Source organism: Propithecus coquereli, unplaced genomic scaffold, assembly GCF_000956105.1.
Source record: "Propithecus coquereli isolate 6110/MARCELLA unplaced genomic scaffold, Pcoq_1.0 Scaffold28, whole genome shotgun sequence".
Lineage (NCBI taxonomy): Eukaryota > Metazoa > Chordata > Mammalia > Primates > Indriidae > Propithecus > Propithecus coquereli.
The window spans coordinates 11,784,171-11,807,180 of NW_012148396.1; the positions used below are offsets into that span (position 1 = coordinate 11,784,171).

The 23,010-nt window shown below is 57.7% G+C and overlaps 1 protein-coding gene across 1 annotated transcript in view; it reads right to left on the reverse strand.

Annotated features, from left to right (window-relative positions):
• Positions 1-23,010, reverse strand: part of ZC3H3 (zinc finger CCCH-type containing 3) — an 83,535-nt gene that overhangs the window by 10,679 nt on the left and 49,846 nt on the right. The window contains exons 5-9 of the mRNA XM_012647952.1: positions 14,925-15,112; positions 8,983-9,025; positions 8,750-8,908; positions 8,605-8,674; positions 6,119-6,250 (exon numbers count right to left, since the gene is read on the reverse strand). Of these exons, the coding sequence (XP_012503406.1) occupies positions 6,119-6,250; positions 8,605-8,674; positions 8,750-8,908; positions 8,983-9,025; positions 14,925-15,112 (592 nt within the window). The remainder of the gene's footprint in view (positions 1-6,118; positions 6,251-8,604; positions 8,675-8,749; positions 8,909-8,982; positions 9,026-14,924; positions 15,113-23,010) is intronic.

Genomic DNA, 23,010 nt, shown 5'->3' on the forward strand with positions numbered 1-23,010 from the left:
AAAACAGACAATGAATAAAAAGAAAAGTCACATATTTCCAAGAACAGGAATTAAATTTCTAATATGACTACAGACCCTGAAGACATCAAAAGGATAATCAGGAAATACTTCAAACAATTCTACCCACATAAATTTGACAACTTAGATGAAATGGACCAATTCCTAGAAATACACAGTTCACCAAAACTGACTGAAGAAGAATAGAGAATCTGACTAGACCTATACATATTAAGGAGATTGAATCAGTAATCAAAAACTTCCCAAGAAAGAAAAGCCCAAGACCAGATGGCTTCACTGGTGAATTCTGCTAAAATATTTAAAGAAGAATACCAATTCTTCTCAAACTCTTCGAAAAAATTGAAGAGAAGGAAACATTTCCTCAATATATGAGGCCAGCATTACCTTGATAGCAAAAACCAGAGACAGATACTACAAGAAGAGGAAACTACAGATCAATATCCTTTATGAATACAGATGTAAACATTCTCAACAAAATACTTGAAAAACAAATTCAGCAGCATATGAAAAGGATTATACGCTGCAACCAAATGGAATTTATTCCCAGAATGCAAAGATGGTTTAACATACAAAAATCAATCAATACAACTGATTGTGATTCAATATGGTCAATGTCATTAGTTGACCACTTTAAATAGAACAAAGGAAAAAAACTGTAAGATCATCTCAATTGATGTAGGAAAAAAACTGACAAAATTCAACACCCTTTCATGATAATACCCAATAAACTAGAGATAGAAGGGAACTTCCTCAACATGATAAACACCATACACAAAAACCTCACAGCTATCATTATATTTGATGATGAAAAATGAAAGCATTTTCCTCTAAGATGAGGAACAAGACAAGGATGCTCACTTTTGCCACTTCCATTCAACATAGTACTACAAGCTCTAGCCAGAGCAATTAGGCAAGAAAAAGAAATAAAAGGCATCCAAATTGAAAAGGAAGAAGTAAAACTATCTGTTTGCAGATGGCATCATCTTGTATATAAAAAACCCTAAAGAAGCCACAAAAAATTTGTTAGAGTTAATACATGAATTAAACAACAGTGGTGGGGAGGATATAGAGAAACTGGAACCCTGGGCACTGCTGGTGGGAATATATTATAAAATGGTGCCGCTACTATGGAAAAAAATTTGGTTGTTCCTCAAAAAACTAAACATAGAATTACCATATAATCCAGCAATTTCACTCCTAGGTATTTACCCAAGGGAAGTGAACAGATACTTGCACGTCAATGTTCACTGCAGCATTATTCACAGCAGCCAAAAGGCAGAAACAACTCACATGTCCATCCACAGATGAGTGGATAAACAAAATGTGGATATACACACAATGGCATATTATTTAGCCATTAAAAAGGAATGAAATTCTGATACATGCTACAACACAGATGAACCCTGACAACATTATGGTAAATGAAAGAAACCAGACACGAAAGGACAAACATTGTGTGATTCCACTTATATGAAATATCTACAACAGGCAAATTCATCGAGATGAGTAGACTGTGACTGCCAGGTGGGGCAGTGTAGAGTTACTGCTGAATGTCTACAGTGTTTCTGTTGGGGATGATGAGAAAGTTTTGGAAATAGATAGTGGTGATGGTTGTACAATAATGTGAATGTAACTAATGCCACTGAAGTGTATACTTAAAAATGGTTAAAATGGCAAATTTTGTGTTATATATATTTTACCACAATTAAAAAAAATTAATAATGTAGTATACCAAAACCCATTGAATTGTACACTTAAATGGGTGAATTATATCTCAATAAAGCCGAGACAGCTAAAACAGACACTGGCAAGTGCTGGCGATGAGGTAAACAAAATGAAGCCTTCATTCACTTCTGGTGGGAATGTAAAACAGTGAAGCCATTTTGGAAAACAGGTAGTTGTTAAACCTAGAGTTACCCCCCTGACCCAGCGATTCCACTCCTAACCAAGAGGAAAAAAACTATGTCTACTCAAAGACTTGTACACGGATGTTCACAGTAGGCACAAGGGCCCCAAACTGGAAACAACCCAAATGTCCATTCACTGATGAACAGATAAATAAATGTGGTGACCGCACAGTGGGTTTACTCAGCAGTGAAAATGAATGAAGTACTGGCACAACTGCAACATGCATGGATCTCAAAAACATTGTGCTAAACCAAAGACGCCAAGAGACAGCTGCATATTGTATGAATCCATTCACATTGAAATGCCCAGGAAAGAAATGTACAGAGATAGAAGGAAGAGTAGTACTGCCTGGGGGGATGGTGAGAGGAAGGGTGGCTGGGATTGACTATAGAGAGTTGAGGGAATTTGGGGGGTGATGGAAATATTCTAAAACTGCACTGTGATGTGCTTGCACAACTTTGTAAATTTACTAAAAACCAATGACTCATACACCTACAATGGACAAATTGTATGGCATATAAACTGTACCTCAATATGGTGGCTCACACCTGTAATCTTAGCACTCTGGGAGGCCGAGGCAGGCGGATTATTTGAGCTCAGGAGTTCGAGACCAGCCTGAGCAAGAGCGAGACCCTGTCTCTACTAAAAAAAATAGAAAGAAATTATCTGGACAACTAACAATATATAGAAAAAATTAGCCGGGCATGGTGGCACATGCCTGTAGTCCCAGCTACTCGGGAGCCTGAGGCAGTAGGATCGCTTGAGCCCAGGAGTTTGAGGTTGCTGTGAGCTAGGCTAACGCCACGGCACTCACTCTAGCCAGGGCAACAGAGTGAGACTCTGTCTCAAAAAAAAAAAAATAAAAAAATTGTACCTTAATAAAGGTGTTTATTTCTGTTTTTTCCCTTTTTTGTTTTTCTAAGACAAGGGTTTCACTCTATCTCCCAGGCTGGAGTGCAGTGGCGTCATCACAGCTCACTGCACTCACTGCTCCCTGGGCTCAAGCCATCCTCCCGCCTCCGCCTCACACAGTGCTGGGACTACAGGTGTGAGCCATGACCTCCGGTCTACGTATTTCGTTTTAAGTGGCATCACAAATCAGAGGGTTAGAATATAGTTAGAGGGGACACTACATGAAGAAAAATTAAGTGAGGTCCTACCTCACACAATGTTGAGGTAAATAACAGCTAACTCCGCTAACACTTAGGGAGCCTTCCCCACAGCTGCGAATTCCCACACTGACCGCCATTCCCCTATGAGGTAGGTAGTGACATTATCCCAATTTTACATAAAAGGAAACTGAGGCCCAGAGGATGAAGTCACTTCTGTAGGGTCACAGCTGCAGGTGGCAGGGACAGGTTGGACCGTGGTCAGTCCCCTCACCCATAGCTGCCACTTGAGCCATCATCAGTGGACACAGATGCTCTCTGTGACTGTGGATGGAGACTGATCCTAAACAAGACCCACAGGGCAAAAAGTGGAAGGATTCCACCCATCAGAGATGAAGGATTTGGCATAAGGAGGGGGAGATGGACAGGGAGACACTGTTTGTGACCAAAACCAAGAAAGGTGCTGCCCAGAGGACACAAGAAGCTTCCGCCAGCCACAGGTGAAAGCAGGGGCAGAGGTGGCCACCACAAGGGGGAATCCCTGGTGACTCAGCTCACACTGGGAGCTGAAACCTAAGACTCAACCAGGATCCTCCCTCTTGGGCAGCAACATGTGCAGGCGGGCAGGGCGGGCTGGCCAGGATGGGGTACTGCCCAGCAAAGCAGTCAGCAGAGTCCCATGGCACAGGGGCTGCAGCGGAGCTGGGGATGGGGTGTGTCGAGCAGTAACTGCCCCCCGCACATGCACACACAGATGTTCCCCAGCTCTGTGTATGGGGGCTGGCAGCAGTGATACTTCAGCTGCCCTAAGCACATGGAGTGCCCAGACCCTGAGTTTTAAACATGCCCAGAAGCAACCAGGGCTCCCTGGAGGAGAGGCTGTTCCAGAGCTGGATCATCCTGTTGTGCTAAAAAGCAAGGAAGTGCTCAAAAAATGTTGGGGTGCATCACAAGGAACAGGAGCCAGCTACAAGGGCTTCCCGCTGGCCACATCTGGGGGCAAGGTGAGCATTAAACTAAAAAGCGGTAGTAGTGGATGACAGCTCCATGGGATAAACAGGCTCCGAGTGCGCACTGGCAGAAACACACGGGGGTGGATACATGGCGGAATGGCTTGCAACGGCAGGAGCCACGGTGGAACCAGCATTCGGCACACAAGCAGCATCGGAGGCTGTCAGGACTCGTGGGTGAAGGTGGGGTTTTCCAGAGTCTCAAAGAATCTCCCCACAAATACACGCCCACAGGGAAGAGGACCAGACCAATGGAGGAGCTGAGCGGACATCAGCTTCACCGAGACAGCAGGCAAGCCCAGTCAGCACCCTGAGTACAAGAGGAAAAAAACAGCACCAGGCCCTCGACATTCTTGTCGACCTGTGAGAACACAGCAGAGCCCCCAAGGTGAGGGGCACCCCACAAACAAGGACCTGTATCCCTCAATCTGTCTGGGAGTCCAGGAGGGACTGGAGGGCTGCTCCCGAGACGACGAGGCGATGGGGCTGGGCTGTCCAGGGGAGGATGACCTCTGAGCCCCCAAAAGGGGAAGGAGCGGAGATTTACTCCCAGCCTAAATTATTCACAAGAAAAGGGAATGCGCCTCTTTAACAAGCCATCGCCTTATGAAGCAAGGTTAACAATTTCACTTGATTCAGTGGAATATTATAAACTCTCTGGGGCCCATTTGAGGACTTCTACTTCAGGCGCAAGGTGACGACTCAGCACTTTTTATATTATTTAGAGAATAAAATTAACCCTCACAGGCCCAGGCTGCTGCCTCTCCTCCCGCGGATCTGGCCGGCTCAGCGCTTTCCCATATATAATTACAAGCTGCTATCCATCACGCGGAGCCGCAGCGCGGACACACCAAAGGCACGCAGTAAGCACTTCCACTAATAGAAGCAGGACTTAAATATCACTTTGATATTTTCATTGAAATTGGAACACTTCACAATAATCGGCCATGGCCTCTGTGGCCCCCCACCCCTGCCAGGCCCCAGGGCGCTGAGCCCACCTGTCCAGCCCTTGGCCTTGCGGCAGGAAGAGCTGGGGGCTAGTTCCAGGTACCCACTGTCTCGTGTCCTCCCTGGAAGTGGGTGTGGGCCACAGCAGTGGGGTGGACAGGCCCAGGAGGAGGGCACGTTGGAAGGGCTCAACCAACTGTAGAGGACTGTGTACTGGGAGGGAGGCTCCTCCAGACTGCAGGCCCCGGGGCTGGCCCACCTGGCTGAATCTTGTAGGGGGTGAAGGGGCCTGCTCATTTTGCCAGGGACTGAGGAGAGATCTCCAGAGCCCCCAGCCCAGGGCCACACTATCCCTCCTACACAGCCTGAGCCAGGAGCCCCACGGCAGGTGGGGAATAGGGAATGAGAGGCCCTGGCACCTCCAGAGCAGCTTCTGCGGGCCTCCACTGAGGGGGCAGGGGAGTCCTCTGTGAGTCCAGGAGGGTGGATGCCTAAAAAGGAAGCCCTATCTGCCCAGCTATCAGGAATTCCCCACAACAGCCCTCCCAGCTATGAGCACCTCAGTGAGATGGGCGGCAACTGCCACGTGGGGAGGAGGAAACCCAGTCACCCAGTGAGCCTGGGGGTGACCCCCCCAACCAGCTTCCCAGTCCCCACTGGGTGCCCCGCAGTGAACTCCAGCCCCCACTCACCCCAGCCTCTCTGCTGCTGCTCAAGATGCCCCATGGCTCTGCCCTCTGACCTACGCAGGTGGGAGTACCCTGTTCACCACCTGCCTTCCCGGGGATGCTGCTGGCCCTTCCTACCTGCAGCCCTGACCTCCCACATCCCTTCACTCCACTGTCTCCCTTAGCAACAGCCACCCCCCACCATGCAGGGCCTGGTCCTGCTGCACCTGGGGGACCTGGGTCCTCTGGGCCTCACTTTCCTGAGGCTCAAACTCCACCATTCCCTAGTGCTGTGTGACCCTGGGCGAGTCACTGAACCTCTGAGTCATCTGTGAGGCCAATCTGATGACTGTGACCACCTCACACAGGCCACCATGGAAGGCACCGAGCAGTGTTTAAAAGGACAACCAGGCTGCGGAAGTACCGGCCCACCCGCACCCAGCCTCGGCCCCCTCACCTTCGCACCGAGGGGGCAGTAGCCTTTAAGGAAATCATTGCAGACCTCGGCCTTCCGGGACACATAGACGTGGCTGTAGGGACAGTTGCTGTTGCTGCAGATCCCCTTCAGGAAGTAGGAGCACACGGGCATCTGGGGGAGGGGTGGGTGGTTAGGGCCAGCAGACGTGCCCCCAAGTCTGCACTCCCCAGCCCACCTTCTGGGTCCACACCCCAGTTTATAAGGAAGAACACCAGGACTCAGTGGCCCGTCAAGGCCCCGTGGCCAGGTGCCAGCACACGGACTGGGGCTGGAGGCCCTTATTTGGCCCTGCCCAGGGGTAAATAGACACAGGGTGCCGGCCAGCAGGAGCTGAGGGGCAGAGGACTGTCTGCTCAGAGGTGACCAGCACATCTGCCTTCGCTCTGTCTGGGTGAGCATTCGGGGCAGCTGTGCCCAGGCTCAAGTGTGCTGTCCCCCATATCTCTCTCCTGCTCTGAGGCTGCCCAGTGTTCAGCGCTGGGGGTGGGCAAGATGGCAGCTCGGGTCCCCACTACTAGCCCGTGGCCTAGGCTGCCCTTAGAGCCCCTCCAGGGCTCTGTGTCTTGGGGGAGGGCAGTCTGTGGGCCTGGACATCCAGCAGAGGGCTCTGCAGACCTGACTCGTGGGCTCTGGGTAGACAGGGAGTCGCTCTGGAGCAGGCCTGGGCTGGCACTGTGAAGGACCAGTGGCGAAAGAGCCCAAGGGAGGCCTGGCTGGGGACAGGGAGCAGGCACCTGGGGCATACCCTGACTGGTGTGGGCGGGCAGGTCTGGGCAGGGCTGTGTGGCCCAGCAGCCCTGGTGCCCGCTGGCCATGGTCACTGCTTATCACCATCTGGGCTGGGAGAGGGAAATGTAACTCACCTCCTCCCAGTTGAGGGAAACTGAGGCCTGAGGGGCAGAGGCTGGGACTGGGGCAGTGTCACTGTCCTGCCTCAGCCTGGAGCCCACACAGAGCCCCTCCTTATGCTGGGTCAGATGTCCAGGGGAGCTGCTGTGGCCCAGTCTGCCCACCTCACGCCCCACACTACTAGAGGAGCCCTGGGTGGTCCTGGGCGGCAGAGGCTTTAAAACGCCACTTTCTGTGGGGAGGGGAGAGGAACCTGTCTGAGGCCAAGGAGGAGGAAGAAACCCAGAGAGGCAGCCCAGGTGAGCCATGAGCGGAGACAGGGAAGGAGGGAGAAAGCAAGGAAACAAAGGGTGATTTAACGAGCAAGAGTTTATTTTTAATTGTCTTTTAACTGCAGCCACAGAGGGGAGAGGGGCTGGGGGCCCGTTTGGGGCTGGCGGTGGTGGGCTGTAGACAATTCCCTTAATGTGGTTTTTGATATAGAGCCCAAATTAGCTCTAATAAAAAGGGATAATAAAGCCAACTCTTACGCCAAACGCAGCCCCTCCTGGCTGCCAGAGTGGGCCGTTATCAAGAGGAAACTGCATTCTCATTTCAATTAACCTTGTTTGCACCCCACCACGTCCACACAAATAACAATAACATTAATTCAGGGCACTGGTGCGGGGCGTCCACATTAGACAGCTTGGAATGTGCACCGGCTTTGGAGCTGGGAGCTAATGAACCCGAAACTCGACGTGAATTTCCAAATTGCTCACAACAGAGTTTCGAAGCTCTATTAGGGAGAAAAATGCTGATTCTTTTCAAGTTTCTCAAGGGGAAAAGCTGTTGCAGCAGCAGCATGCGGCTCCCCATGCTGCCTCCCTCACCTCGGAAGCCCCTCACCCACTCGCCTAGGCCCCTCCCCGGCCCAGGTGTTGCGGCCACGCCCAGCGAACAGGGTCTGGATATTCCTATGGGCTAGTGGGTGGGCTTTGGGCATGGGACACCACGTGGGGTCTCCAGCCCCCAGGCTCCGTGTGCCCCAGCCAGCACTGACCCCTGACCTCAGAGCTCTCACAGCGGGAAAACCTGGGCCCTGGTGGCAGGCACCCTCTTCCCTGCCTAGGACCGTCCCCCGCCCACGGCTCTGCCCACTTCCAGTGCTGGTCTTGGGGGTGGGGTTGGTGCTGCTGTGGCCATGAGCCCTGCCATGGCTCTCCTCCTACCCCTCCCTCCTCCCAGGGGACCGCCACCCAGCACCCTCACACACAGCCCCCCTCACCAATCCCAGCCTTAAGGGGCAGGTAAGGCCCTCACCCTGGGCATGTGGTGGGGGCTGGGAGGGGGTCTGGCTTCACTAGGGGGATCTGGCAAGGCTGGGTGCTGCCTGCGGCTGGGAGCACAGGGAAGGGGACCCTGTGTGCGGTGTGTGGTGCTCTTGGTGCTGCTTCCAGCTGGGGTAGGAGGTGGCTGAGTAGCCACTCTACCATGGGGACAACGGTGTTGCGCCAGCTGCTTATGCCAGGGGCAGAGGTCTGTGGGTCCCAAGCCCAGGGAGAACTGGGGGCACCATCTGCCTGGAGACAGGTGGCTGAGGCTTAGGGAAGCGGGTCTGGGAAGCAGGGCACACTCACCTTCTCCTTGGACACGTGGTGGGAGAAGGGGCAGGTCCCATCTGTCTTCTTGCATGTGCCCCGGAGGAACCTGGGCCAGAAGAGGGTTTGAGTGGGGCTGGTGGGGGACCCAGGGCTGGCCCTTTGCAGACTCCCAGGCCCTCACCTGGTGCACACAGCCACCTTCTCAGGGTCATGGATGTAGGGGCAGTGCTCGCCCCGGTTGCACCTGCCAAAGCGGTTGTAGTACATGCAGTACTCCTTCTTCTTCTCCTTTTTCTGCCGCGCCTGCCGGATGATGGCCAGGCTGCGCTGGACAGCCCGGCTGAGGACAGGGCAGAGGTGTGTGAGCCCGAGGGGGAGCAGGGAGCCCCCCAACTGCCCCACCCGAGGAAGTACCTGGCCAGGGAACGGCTACAGCTGCTTGCAGTGTCCAACCGGCCTGTTGGGGGGAGAGAGGCCCAGATCACATCAGTCCACAGCCAGGCCCGCATTCCCTGCCCACCCCTTCAGGAAACTGCCCAGAGGCCCATTCCCCAGGTGGGTCAGATGCCCTCCTTGGCCCTGCCAGGCCCCTTTTTGGACACAGCACTGAAGGTGGGGAGTGCCGGGCCCTGTGTCTGGCTCCTCTCAAGGGCAGGGCTCCTGTGGGTGACCTCTGAACTGGCACAGCCAGGCGGCCCCACGGAGGGAACAGACTGCTTGGATGAGAGCTCAGGGCTGACACTCCTGCCTGTCCCTGCTGCCTCCCGCCAGGCTGGTTCCCCAAGGCCATGCTGGGTGCTGGCTGGACCTTGCACCCACTGGCTTCCTGCTCCCTCTGGGTGCGAATGCTAACAGCCAGGCAGCCCCCGGGGCAGGTCCTTGGGCTGAGCCAATGACTGGCCTGTGGACATTTCTCCAGGCTCTCCCTCAGCCCTGGCTACCCAGAGGCTGCCATGCAAAGGATGTGGCTGCAAAGGACGGGACGGTAGGGGGGTACCTCCCTCTGCCAGAGCCCAGACTGGGACCTGTGCAGGATCTGAAGGGTTGCTTAGACGATCTACGAACCACACATGTGGCCTGACCTTGTAGGACCAAGAATGGTTTTTACATTTTTAAAGGCAGATCTTGTGGGGGCATCTGTGCACTGTGTCCTGAGGCCTCAGGCTGTGTCCTGGGATGAGGGTGACAGCTTCAAGGTCCTGGGCCAGCCCTGGTGGATCCTGGCTGGTACCTGCTGCTTAAAATTTTGGAAGTGCCTCATCAGACATTTCTCAAAACTCCAAGCATGGAGACCACCCCTGACATTCTGCAATCACAAACTATGGCCTACAAAAGGATGGGGGACAGGAGGAGAGAGGTATGCTGGGCTGAGTGTGGCTGGGCCAGTGAGAATCCTGAGAGCCAAGGTGGGGCTGGGGTAGGGGACGGAGGGGACCGCCTGCAGGACGAGGGCCGGTCCAATTACACAGCCCCCATTTACCTTTTACAGACCCAAAGTCACCCCCGGGGTCATGGGTGGCAGGGCTGGGCATGAGCCTACTGAGGACGGCTTTCCCAGGTTCCTCAAGTGCACACATGACCCTTCCCAGACCAGATCCGATTTCCTGTGGGCGACTGCTGAAACAGATACATGGCAAGAGGCAGAAGTGACATCACTCAGAAATTCTGGGGACCTGAGGTGGTGACAAAGCCATCCAGGTTTAAAAAGGGATGTTCCAAAGTTGCCTGGACCCAAATAGCTGGTCCCTGCTCCTTGGCCTCCAGAGCCGTCCCTCCTCACCCACCCAGGGCAGCCTTTACCAGAGATAGACCAGTGGCTCCCCAAGCCCATCTCCTGCTTGGGCTCCCTCTCTCAAGGACCCAACCTGGACCCTGCCTTTTGTGCCCTTTGTGTCCTGCAGGCTGGAACCTCCTCCCTCCACCTCCAGCTCCCTGGGCTCAGCTGGGTGGGGGGTGCCAGCTGTGCCCTTTGCCTTTAGGGATGCTCGACCCAGCAGGAGACCCTGAGCTGTAGGGTGGGGGCTGGGACACTGGCCTGCTGGAGCCACATGGGGCCCCAATGGCCATGGCTGCCCCCCACTCTCAGTCTCTGTCTCGAGTCTCAAAAGGGCTGGGTGGCAGGACCCCCAGTGGGAGAGAGCTCTGTGACCAGGCAGCCCAGTCTGCTGGCCAGGGTATAAGCAGGTGCTGGAAATGGGGGATAAAAGCAAAGGGAGGGTGGCGAGGGGGCTCAGGGCACAGGGTCAGCAAGGGGGGGCTCAGGACGCAGGGGCGGCAAGGTGCTTAGGGCAGCCTCTCCCCGGGGCCAGGAAACCTGTTGGCAGGGCGCCAGTGGAGCCCTGTCCAGGTGGCAGGGACGCACCCTCACACCTGCCAGCCTGCATGGCAAGGACGAAATGCGCAGCCTGTCAGTGAGCACTGGTCCCAGGCTGTCACCCAGGCTGCCGTGACACTGTGGCGCCATCTGCTCCCAGCCAAGGGACATGCTGACGTCACTGCCTGCCTGTCAGGAACCGAGGGGGGGTTTACTCCCTTCCACTGTTTGCCCTTTAGAAAAAATGCCAGTGTGGGGCTCACAGTAGTTTTGACAAGAACAGGAGGCACCTTTTCAAATGCTTTGCAGTGTTAAAAAATGCACATAAAGTAGCTGGCTTGAAAAGAGGCAGGGGCTGCTGAGAGGTGCTAAAAAGTTCAACTCTATAACCCTCGGCAACCTTGAGAGCAAAAGGTGCTGAACATTCTAGAGAACTTTCACTTCCCGGGATCTTCCCAAAATAGATGCTGGCTCCCTCCAGCCCCACCCCCACTGAGTGCAGGCTGGGGGTGGGGCGGCTGGGGCAGGAGGGGGGCCCACTGGGGTCACAGCTTCCTTAGCATCCCAGCCCTTGCTCTGGCCAGAGCCCACTGGACAGCAGCTGCCTGGCCCACGGGACAGTGCCTGAGGTGAGCAAGGGATGAGCTCAGGCAGCCCGACCCCAACCCCACCAGGCAGGGCTGAGCTGGCTCTTTCCCAGTCTGTCGGAGGAGAGGCTGCACCCAGACCTGACTTGCTCAGCTGAAAGCCCACCAGGCCCTCCAGGGCACGCCAGGCACACGGAAGCTGGGCCCTTGGGAAGACTGAAGCAGCACCTCAGGGAGAGGCCTCCCCCACAGCACCCAGGGAGGGGTGGGCAGGCCACAGATGGGAAGAGGAGGCACAGAGGCCCTGCTTGCCCAGGAACACATGGCGGCTGGTCAGTACAGCGAGGAGGCCACAGCCCACGTCTACCTCACATGGGCCTGGGGGCTTTGGGGGTTCCCTGGAGCTGGCTCTGGCAGGCAGGCTTGGGGCACAGCCCCACTGCAGGCACCGCCAAGCTCTTGGTGGCCACAGCACGGGCCAGGCCCAGCCAAAGAACGCAGGGAGGGATCCCAGAGTTGGGCCCTTGGGGAGGGAGGGGCTCAGTTTCAGGGAACCAGGAAAGCCAACAGCTGATGCTGCTGTCCCTGAGGGCCCCCGGAGAGGAACAAGGAGAGGAAGTAAAGCCCCTGCCCCTCCCAAGGAGGGCTGCACTTTCTTGATGAAGTCAAATTTTCAGTGATACTGGGGGAGATTTATTTCTTTAATTACTATTCATTAAAGTGGGCTGGTCAGCAGCATCCCACAGCCGGGAGCAATATACCTTCCTCATTGCAAGGCAGGGCCACAGGGGGCCAGGCAGAGAGGCCCTCACCTGCCAACTCATAGGGTGGGTGGGTGGGTGCGGCACTTATGGCCCCTGTCTAAAGAGGAGAGAGTGGAGCCCCAGGACTGTCTCACAGTCACCACCGAGGCTGGCTAGTGGAGATGGGCAGCTGTAGGCCTGCTTGGTAGCAGGCTGGCCTCCCCACCCACCCTGGGACCTCTGGGCACTGGGTCCTCCTCACTTGCACAGCTGAGGCTCAACCGAGGGGGCTCTGGGTTGCTGCCAGGGCCGGGGTGTGACACGTCTCAGGGCAGTGGGGGAGTGGCATTGACTCTCAGCCAGCTCTGGGCAAGGGAAGGGCTGGGACGGACTGTCCACAGTGCAGTGACGTCAGGGGCTCTGTGCCCGCCTGGCTCTGCTGTGTGCAAATGCGAAGGCGAGATTCTGCAGGGCTCAGCACTTGGCACAGAGGGGAGCAGGGAGCAGCACGGAAGCCTCCCAGGGAGAAGTGTGACCGCCCCACCCTCCCCCTACGCTCTGCCATCTTCCAGGCAGCAGCCCAGGCACCCTGGAGCTCAGACCAGAGCCATCCCAGGGGAGGGCACCATCTGAGGACTACCACCCGCCGGCTGGCACCACAGCTATGTCTCTAGGACACCAGGGCCCAGCACCCAGGACACGCCCTGCAGGAGCTGGGGCAGGGAGCGGGTGGGCACTGCCTGTGGGCAGTGAAATGACCTGACTGACACAAGCTTCCTATTCGTTACCTGTGGCCCCCCAGGATCATCGCTGGCTCTCAGCCCCACACCTCCCTGCACGAGGACTGCACAGGCTGCCTGTCTGCCAGGATGGGCAGTTGTGGGCTGGGCACCCTCACTGGGCCCCAGGGCTCTGCCTGGCTACTCAGCCCCCTGCCTCTGGGGCCAGAGAGGAAGGCCAGAGCTGAGAAACCAAGGCCTCCCCAGGCCTCAGGTCTTGCCTGCAGGGTCAGCCTGGGGCTGGGGGCACACTCACGACAAGGCTAGGCTTTCCCTACGCCAAGGAGGCCAGGGGAAGGTGGGACCAGCGGGTATGACCCACAAAGAGGCCACTTCATGGCCTCATCACAGGAGCCAACCCTGATGTCCCTGCAGAGCAGTTGCTGCCAGCTCTCTGCAAGCCCACGCAGCTGTGCAGCAGGCCCTGTGGCCCTGTCTACTCCCACACCACTGCCCAGCCTGGGGCCGCCCTGCCAGGGGCCGGGCTCAGCAGCGGGCCACAGGCTGGGAGAGGGGAGACCCCTGCCCAAGACCCCGACCCTCTGCAGTGCCAACAGCTGTGTGTGGGGCCCCATGGGCTACCAAGCTCTAAGCTCTGGGCTCAGAGGTGACCAGCATGAGCCCTGCCAGGTGAAAAGAGGGCCTATTCCCTAAATCAGTGGTCCCCAATATTTTTGGCACCAAGGACTGGTTTCATGGAAGACAATAATTCCATGGACCGTGGTGGCAGGGGTTGGGGGGTAGGGGCAGGGAGGCGGAGCTCAGGCGGTGATGCCAGAGATGGAGAGTGGCTGTAAATACAGATAAAGCTTTGCTTGCTGGCCCTCCGCTCACCTCCTATTATGTGTCCCGCCCCCCGCCCCCACTGAGTCATGGAAGACAATTTTTTCCATGTACTGGGGGTGGGGGACGGCAGAGCTCTGTGTCCTGGTCCCTAACAGGCTGTGGACCATTACTAGTCTTTGGCCTGGAGGTTGGGGACCACAGCCCCAGCCCCAGGAGATCGAGCAGCCAGTCCCTAGAGGCATGGATGGGAAACTGAGGCACTCGGGGCCAGGCAGAACACAGGTGCCTCTCCTTGGGAACCACGTTCCCTATGTGTCCTGTCTGGAAAATGGCAGTTCAGAAGCTCCTTGATCCCAAAGGCAGAGCCTGGAAGCACAGTGGGTAGGGCAGCCAGTAGGACTGGCTTCTGGGAGGCGTGCCTCACCTGCCTCTGACCCCACAGACCCTGCCATTGCCATCCACCTCCTGCTGGGCTGGGCCTCTCCCTTGGGCCCTCTGGTAGGTGGGGGCTGGCGCAGTAGGCCCCTGCAACCCCACACAGCTTGCAATCTTGCCTTTTTCTGATGGACAAGGAAGGGGGTAAAATTGGACTGAAACCAAAATATTTTTCTAGTTAATTTGTACAATAAGCGAATCCAAAGCATTTCCCTCTCCTCAGCCTGTTTCCTGGGCCGTGAGGGCACGAGGTGGTGGTGGCAGCCGCCTCCAGACGCAGTTGGTGAGGCGTCACCAATGCGATTACAGGGCGCCGTGGCCCCAGGTGTTCACTCACCCGGGCGTGTTTGCCATACCTGGCTCATCCTTTGTCCAAGAGCAAAACACAGACACTGTGCACAGCCCCCCACTGAAAGTCAGGGGCCTCTCAGCCCAGCGAGAGGCGGGCGCCGCTGCGAGGCCCTTCCCAGGGGATGGCAGAGGCTGTAGGGCCTCCTGGGGCCCTCCCTGCTCCGGCGGCCCCGGTGGGCCTTGGGAGGGACAGCTACCAAGGCTCCGAATGTAGCGAAGAGTGAAATTAATTCCCAGGCTGGGACGTGACCCACTTGGGAAGTGCTTGTGTGGATCGGCTCCCTGGGAGCACCTGGCCTAGAGGAGCCATGAGATGTCAGGAGTTGGAGGGGCCCAGCCTGCAGTGCTCATCACCCCTCACCTGTGCGGAGGAGGGGCCTGCTGCTCCCGTCGCTGGGCCGGCTGCAGGTCTTGGAGAGCTTGTTGGCAGACACTTTGTAGAGGACCCCTCCAATGCAGCGGTAGCCTTTGTTCAACCACCGAGGGGAGCCATGCTGTGCTTTCCCTCCCCCAGTGGTAGCTGGACGCAGGCGATTAAGCACCAGGGACCTGCAGAGACAGGAAATGTCATCAGACATGGTCCCAGGATGGACTGGAGCTCTGGCAGTCAGTGCCGGGGCCATGCCTAGGCCCAGGCTCTGACTGGGACAGAGCAGAACCCTCTGCCTGAGATAACCTGCAGCAGGGAGACCACAGGCCATCAGCCCAGCCACCCAGAGACCTTTGTCCCCTGCTCCTCCGTGCCCCCCAGGGACAGACAGTTCGGTGGCATTCACCAGGGAATGCAGAACCCCTCCAACCAGGCTGGAGGCTTACGAGTCCCTAGAGGGCTCCGGGGAGGGGACAGCTTTCTCCTCCAACATGCACACATCCCCCTCCCTTGGGCATCATCACCCCTGGGCCCTGCCCACCTGGCTGGGCATGGCTGGGCAGGGTTCCCTGGGGCTGCAGTGGGTGGAGGGTCCACCAAGAAGTCTACATTTTGATGAGGAGTGCAGGGCAGGGCCCTGGCCCTTGGCAACTGCCTTAAGGCAGCCCTTGAATCTGTGCCAAGGCTGGCAGCCTCCTCTGCAGCACATGCCACCCTGAACAGCGGACGACACGGGGTCAGCAAGCTGTGCTGCCCATCCCCCTTATCTACCGCTCAGAGAGCCCTGCACTGAGAGCAGGCAGGGTACAGCCACTTAGACCCCCAACCAGGCAGCTGCTAGGGAAACGCCACAGTAGCATCAAGGTCCGAGGCCAAAGAGAGTCCCTGGGATTATCAGAACCAGTGACTCTGGCCAGAAAAGCAGACCTGGGCCGATGGGCCTTGAGCCCAGGTGGCCACCTGATCCCTCCCGTCCTCCCTGCCCCTACCCCCTGCCCCAAGTAGGACCTGGGCCCCATCCTGCCAGACACCCACAGGCTCCAGGGAAGCCCAAGGGCTGAGTGAGTGGGGAGCAGGCCCCTGAGCCACCTGCCGCGCAACAGCTCCCTGTCACTCCCCCACTGTCGCCTGGGCAGGCTGTCCTCAGACCTCCACAGGGGGTGGGTCTCCCCTGCCAGGGCACATTTCAGCAGTGATTTGCTTACCAAATTGAGCTTAATTCCTTATTAGCTTAGATTCTGCTCACGCTGCTATGACCACTGAGTGTACACACTGTGCCCGTGGGCACATCTGGGCAGATGAGGGCTGGGCTGTTCTCGGCAGAACCCCAAGGATATGGTGGGGGCAGCCCTCACCACCAGCAACAGCTTGTGGGCTGGCAGAGGGAGCAGCTCAAATGGGAGGCGAGGATGGCCAGCCAGGGCTGCGCCCCTCCTTCCTGGGTCCTCCATTGTGCCCACAGCCTACAGCCCACCCAAGCCCGAGACACAGGCCTGTCCCCTGGGAGCACATGGTACCCGATCCTGTGTGCAGCTGCAGATCATCATTTCCCAGCTAGGGGGTGTGCCCCTTAGACCCAGGTCTGCTGAATACACAGAGGTGGGGGCTGGCTTGCTTGGCTGGCTGGACGGGGCAGGCCACAGGTGCCACTGGGGTGCAGGCACCAGGAAAGGAGGTGCCAAGGGGTCAAGCAGTCCTGCCCTGGGCTCAGCTGCCATCTCTACCACTCAGCATTGTGGCTCCTCTGGGCCTTGGTCTCTTCATCTGCAAGCTGGGGCCGTTCTCACCAGCCCGTGTCCTCTGAGGACCCATTAGAGAGATAATGGGAGCAGAGCCAGCCAGGCGCTCGGGACCGAAGCTGCGGTGTAAGTACAAACACGACTCGGGAAGCACTTAACCCAGTTTCCCTTAATTAAAATTCAAGTTCACAAACACCAATCTTGGAGAGAAAGAGCCCACCATGGGGCCTCACTGTGCTGCAAGGTCTGCCTGGCCCCCACCTCCCGCCCATCCCAGCTGCGTCCTACAGGCTAAGCTGCCCCCACCACAAGGCACCATCTGGGCAGGAGGGGGCGATCAGCTAGACTCGGACCTCCAGGCTCTTGTCAGACCTTAGGACCCTGGTATGGCCTGCTCTGGCCTCAGGGCACCTGCCCTGTACCTTCAGTGTGCACTGGGGCCAGTCCGGGCGTGAGGGATAGGGCCCTACGACTGCCCCTCTCTGGACCCTTTCTGTCCACAGGGCAGCTGCCCCTTCCTCCATCAGCCAGGGCTGGAGTACTGTTGGGAGGGTGAGGGGGCTGGTGGCCGGGGCACAGCCCCATACCACAGCACAGGCCACTTGCTGAGCCTCTGCCCATCATACCACCGGGCAGGAGTCCTTGCCTCTGGGAACCCCCACTTGGGGCCCCTTCAGGCACTGCCTCCAGTAGGCTTTGTGAGGGCAGCACCACTCCTACATGTCCTACCCTCCAGCCACAGCCCAGGCCACCATGAAGCAGGAGGGACAGGCAGGCAACTGGACCCATGCCCAGCTCCCCTCCTAGGCCTGGCTTCAGGATTCCTTGGGAAGGTGGGAGGGAGGGACATCCCAGGAGCCCAGCCCCTCGAGAACTCACCTGAGGGAACATGCCCCTGACTGAGGTTCAAACGGGGACAGCCCACCATCCCCTCGCCTGTGCCCTTTTCCCCAGGGGCCCTGAGGGGCTGACATGAGCAGTGTCATGGCCGAGCAGGGAGAGCTGCAGCACCTGCTCCCTCCCCCGGGACAGCCCAGAGGGCAAAGCCACAGGACTAAAAGAGCATGATGCAGCTGTGGAAAGAGCAGGCCAGGCCCAGGGAGGGCCCGGTGGAGGCAGAGACCTGCAGGGCCTCCGAGGGGCAGGAGGAGTGGGAAGCTTCCAGGATGCCCCAGTTCCAGGCACAAGGGCACCATCCCTGCCCCATGAAGTCCAGCAGCCCCTCAGCTCTGCACAGAGGAGCCTCAGTCTGGTGCTGCTAATGGGCCCATCCCAGGAGCCAGGAGCCAGCCATGGGCTCAGGGTCGGGTGCTGTGGCCATGCTCACTCTGCCTGTAACTGCATGTGGAGCAACCCACCTCGCCAGCGGCCACTTTTCATGATTTGTTTTCACAGCTGAAAGGCACATCTTGGGTGACATTTCTTCCCACGTTTATTCTCACAGGTGAACATGAACAATCCATTTGTCCATTTCTCTCCCCTCCCCAAAACAAAACTCGCTGGAATTTGACAGCAACTACAGGAGGTTCGTGGGTCTGTTTGGCAGAATGGAAACATGGCAGCCCCTCTGCCCGACCGTCCCAGGCGCTGCTCACTTTCCGTGCACATGCACACTCCCAGGCCTCCAATGAATGGGGACAGATGCTGTCTGCTGCTCAGCACCCCCAGGGGCCTGGGAGGCTCATGCAGAGAAGCTGCGTCCTAGGATGATGATGTGGGGGGACCTGGGGAGGCCTGGCCAGAACCTCAGGGCCCAAGTAGGCCAAGGGTAGGGCCTGCCTGGCTTTGGAACCTATAGCTAGGAGGGTGCTGGGAGGGTGTGGGGCAGGGCCTTATAGCTTTTCATGGCCATGGGTGTCACAGCACTCCAGTAAATTGTGACCCTAACAGAGAGGATAGCCTTTGGAAACGAACTGCATTGAGAAGAGGGGATAAAATTAATGAGATAATAGCAGGGCCAAGGACCCAGAGAACGCGCCTGCCCTCACGGCAAGCTCTGTAATTCCTTTTCTGCAACGGGAGCCCGCAGATCTAAAGGCTTCTCCCATCCGTCCGGCAGGCCCACGCCGCCAGGAAATTTCATTAACGCCGGAAAATAGGAAAGGTATTAAGCGTGGATAATGAAGGCCAGGGAGGGAACAGTGCCTTAAGATAGTCTTCCTTCTCGCCTTTGTAATGGGAGGCATGAACTTTCCCTTCAAATCCATTTCTAATCCATTTGAAATACTACAGCAAATTATCTTTCCTTCAGCCCGAAAGCGGCCAGCCAATTTACTCCGAATAGAAGTGACAATGCCCCAGGATTTATCACCATAACCTTGACTACACCAGGGTGAGGCTGGGCCTCCCCTCTTCCCCCTGGGGGGGCATGAAGGACAGGAAGGGGGGAGATAACATTTTAAATGAAAAGCAGTAGTAATGGGGAGAAAGACACACACACCACAAAAGTAGGTTTATAAAAAAAAAAAAAAAAAAGCTGCCTGCGCACCCACGCCTTGGGAATAGCCGGAGGCTTCCAGGCCAGAGGCTGCCCAGGACAACCAAGGGGCCGAGGTGGGCATTCAGGTGGCTGAGCCCAGCTCTTTCTGCCTCCTAAGGCCACCCGTCTGCCTTGGGCCCACCCAGGGCCCTCTGCGGCCCTTCTCCCTGCTGTGCCTGAGCAAGGCAGGACCGGAGACCAGCCTGAGTACAGCCCAGCTCTGCTGAGCAAGAGGGACAGACATTGGCTCCGACCACCAGGGATTCCTTTCCACCTGTGTTCAGGAGCAGAGAGGAAGAACCAAGTGAAAATGACACACCTGGGGTGAGAGCGTTGTTGGGGATCTGGGTAAGACAGAAGGGAGGCTCTCCCCGAGACCTGTCTGGTTTGTTTCCCTGAGAGCCCAGGGCTGGGTGTGGTGTGTCCCCTGCCTGCATCTGCAAGGCACGTCCATAGGCAGAGGCCAACCTTTGGGCTCCCATGCCCTCCAAGGCCTTGGCCTGGGCCGCTGCTGCCAACTGGCCCACATGAGAGGTTTGAGGGCTGACTCTGGACGCCTGTGGTCTGCCTGCTCCCTGAGAGCACTGCCTGTGGCAGGTCAGTGAAGCCCACGGCTGAGATGGGGCCTTGCCCAGGACCACTGCACCACCTCCCAGGCACTGATGCCCACACTCACGTAAGACTAGCCCTGTGGCTCCTCAGCCAGGCATGTGGGTGTGCATGCACAGATGAGAAAATAGGCTTCTGGGTCTTCCCTAGGGTGACGCCCTCCACACCTGTGTTACCAGCGGCAGAAGCCTGAGGCTCAGCAGAAACACACCTGACAAATGCACGTGCCTCCTCCTGAAGGCCCCCCACCAGGGCAAGTGCAGCCCTCGGGGCACCTTGGCCCCGGTGCACCCCCAGACTCTGGGTACCACCCCTTGCTTGTGGGCAGGGGCACTCCTGTGCCCTGTGGTGTTTCCATGTCATGGGACCCAGCCACAGTACTGATCAGAGAGAGCAAGGCACTGGCCCTCCACGCCCTAGGGCCCGCTGGGCCAGGCCACCAGCCTGACTAGGCCACATCAGGGGGAAGGCCCAGAGAGGCTATCTCTCCTGACTCAGACACAGGTGGCAAGGGGAGGTGGGAAAGGCATCCTCCATCCTCAAGACCCTGGAAACAGCCTGGCCCACCAGGATACCCTGGGCCAGGCACACACTGGTGGGACCGGAGGGACCCAGGCCACAGCCAGGCAACTTCCAAACTCGGAAATGTCCACCGTTCACCAGATTCAATGGCACCTTTAAACAAATACTGCCTCAGGCCACACTGGGCAGCCCACCCTGTGGGCCCATGGCTTGTTGAACAGTGGGGTCTTTCAAGGCCTCTCTCCACATGGGTCACATGGGCCAGGGGGTGAGGCCAGGGCAGATCGCGGACAGCTCTGGCAAGGTCAGGCCTCTCCGGAGCATCTCCTTTACCTGGCCCCCCAGGCCCAAAGATGCAACCAGTGGTGGCACAAAGGCTGGTATAGACCAGAGTTCACACCAGAGATCCCTCACCTGAGGAGAACTGCTGGCAGGAACTGAGGGCTCTTCTCCCACCACAGCAGCTCGGAACTCCTCTCGACACCCTGAACTTCCCATCCAGCCCTGCCTCTGACTGCACCCCTCTGCAGACGGCCCCCAGCGTCCACCCTGGCAGAGCCCCAGGCCTAGGCCTCCCCGCCAGCTTCACGGGCCTCCAGCTGTGGTCTCTGCCTACTGCTGAGTTGGCCTGGTCCCATCCAGGGCTGGTTGCGGCCGTGCACACACACTGGCCTGCCAGTTGGTTTGAAAACTGCATATTTGATCATGTGCCCCCAAAATCCTGCAGCCGGTCCCCTTGCTCTTGTAACAACCAAGTCATGAGGCCCTATGGGGCCAGGTTCTCTGATCCTTGTGGGCCATGGCCCCCATGCACCCTCCTTCTAGCCCAGAACTTCAGTCATCCTGGAAAGTTCCAGTTCCTAGAAAGCACCATGCCCCCTCCTGGCACTGGGCCTTGGTACACGCTGTCCTTATGCCTGGACCTCTGGGTACGCCTGAGCCCAAGCTCCAATGTCACACCCTCGGGGAAGCCTTCTTGATCCCTGATGAGAGTGGGACTCTACCAGCCTTGGCACAGGCAGCACTGGCTCTGCTTAAGCACCAACTGCACACCCACGTGGTGCCGCCCTGGGCCTTCCAGGACCTCTTGGGAGGGTTCAGGGGGCCCTGGTCAATCGCAGACATGCAGGAAAGAGACCTGTGGGGGGGGTACCTCAGCCAAGGTGCCCAGCAGTTGAAAGAGGGGACAAGGGGGCTGCGTGGTCTACAGAGGCAGGGCACCAGTGCGGAGCAGCAAGAGGGGCAGCCAGGGCCAGGCGCTGGGATCAAGGCCAGGGCAAGATGGGCTTTCTGAGAACAAAGGGAGCAGGGGGAGAGTACAGGCTCCAATGGCTCTGCGCTGCTGGGGTGGGTGGGGCATGGACATGTACATTTTGAAGGACCCTCATGAGGCAGGAGGGGCCAAGGGCTGGAGGAAAGGAGCAGGGCTGAGGGGGGTCAGGGCTCAGCCCTGGCAGCTGGACAGGAAGGACTGCAGGAGCAGGTGCCAAGCCGCCATAGCACAGGGGCTGGTACACAACAACCTCTGACCCCTACCAGCTACAGCAGGGTCAGTGCACTGGCCCGGGACCCAGCAGCCCACCGGCCAGGCTGGCCAGGCCAGCGGAGACGTGTAGTAGTAGGTGAGCAGGCCAGCTGGGGAGCAGGGAAAACAACTGGGGAAGCATTTTTCAGGACACGGAGCACAATTTTTCGAAGCTTAGAGCCTGGGCGGGGAGTGCGCAGTCAGCAGAAGAGGGGCCCGGGGAGGCGGCTCGCGCAGCGAATCCCCAAGTAGGTCAGGCGGAGCCGCCGCGACAGGCACGAAACTGCTTAAGCGGGGCTTTCCACCGGAAACGCTGACGGCCCCCATCTCGGCCTGAGCGGAGTGTGAGTGTGCGCGTGTGCACACGTGTGGGTAAAGGCACGGTGCACCCATTTGGAAGCCTTCCTGCCTCCTGGCTTCTCGGAGCACCTACCACGAGGCCTGAGCCCCAGCCTCTGCCAGCGGGAAGCAGTTCCAGCCCCCAGAGCAGAACTGGCCAGGCTCAGTCACTCGTGGCCCAGCCCAGATGACCTGGACCAACAGAGTTCTGCTTCTGGGGTAGGGTGACAGAGTCCCTGAGAGGCAGGGCCTGAGCTGGGCCGGCAGAGTGGGGGATGAGGTGGGGTGGCTGGGTAGGTTCGTTACCCCAGACCCTCATCTCAGATGGCTGTGTGCTGGGACCCAGGACTGCCTTCTGAATTGCCAGACGTGCGGACACACAGGTCTCACAGTGACTGGGGCCGCCTGACCCCCAGGAAGGACCCTCCTTCACCCACATAACTCATTCCTCTTGAGTCTGCCCCACAGCCCCCGAAAGCTCTGCACCCAGGCCCCTAAGGCCCCTCCGGCAGCAGCTCTGCTCAGCAGAGACCATAGCATGACCAGATAGGGCTGTCCAGCCTCCAGCCATGGCTCTCCTGCAGCACCCACCTCCGGCACGTGTGTGCACACCAGGCCAGCAGCTCGGCTCTCCAGGACACACTGGCAGGCAGGCAAGTGAGCCATGGGCCTGGGTGGGGGCCGAGGCCTCTGCACTACAGGCTAGGGGGTACTGTGAGGCATCATCTGCACAGCTGCTGGCAGTCCCACGGGGTCACAGTGAGGGTGGGCATGGCCTGAAGAGGGTGGGAAGGGGTGCAGGCAGGAAGCTGTACGTGAGGGAGGCAGGACTCAGCTGGGCCCCCTAGGCCCTGGGGCCGACCA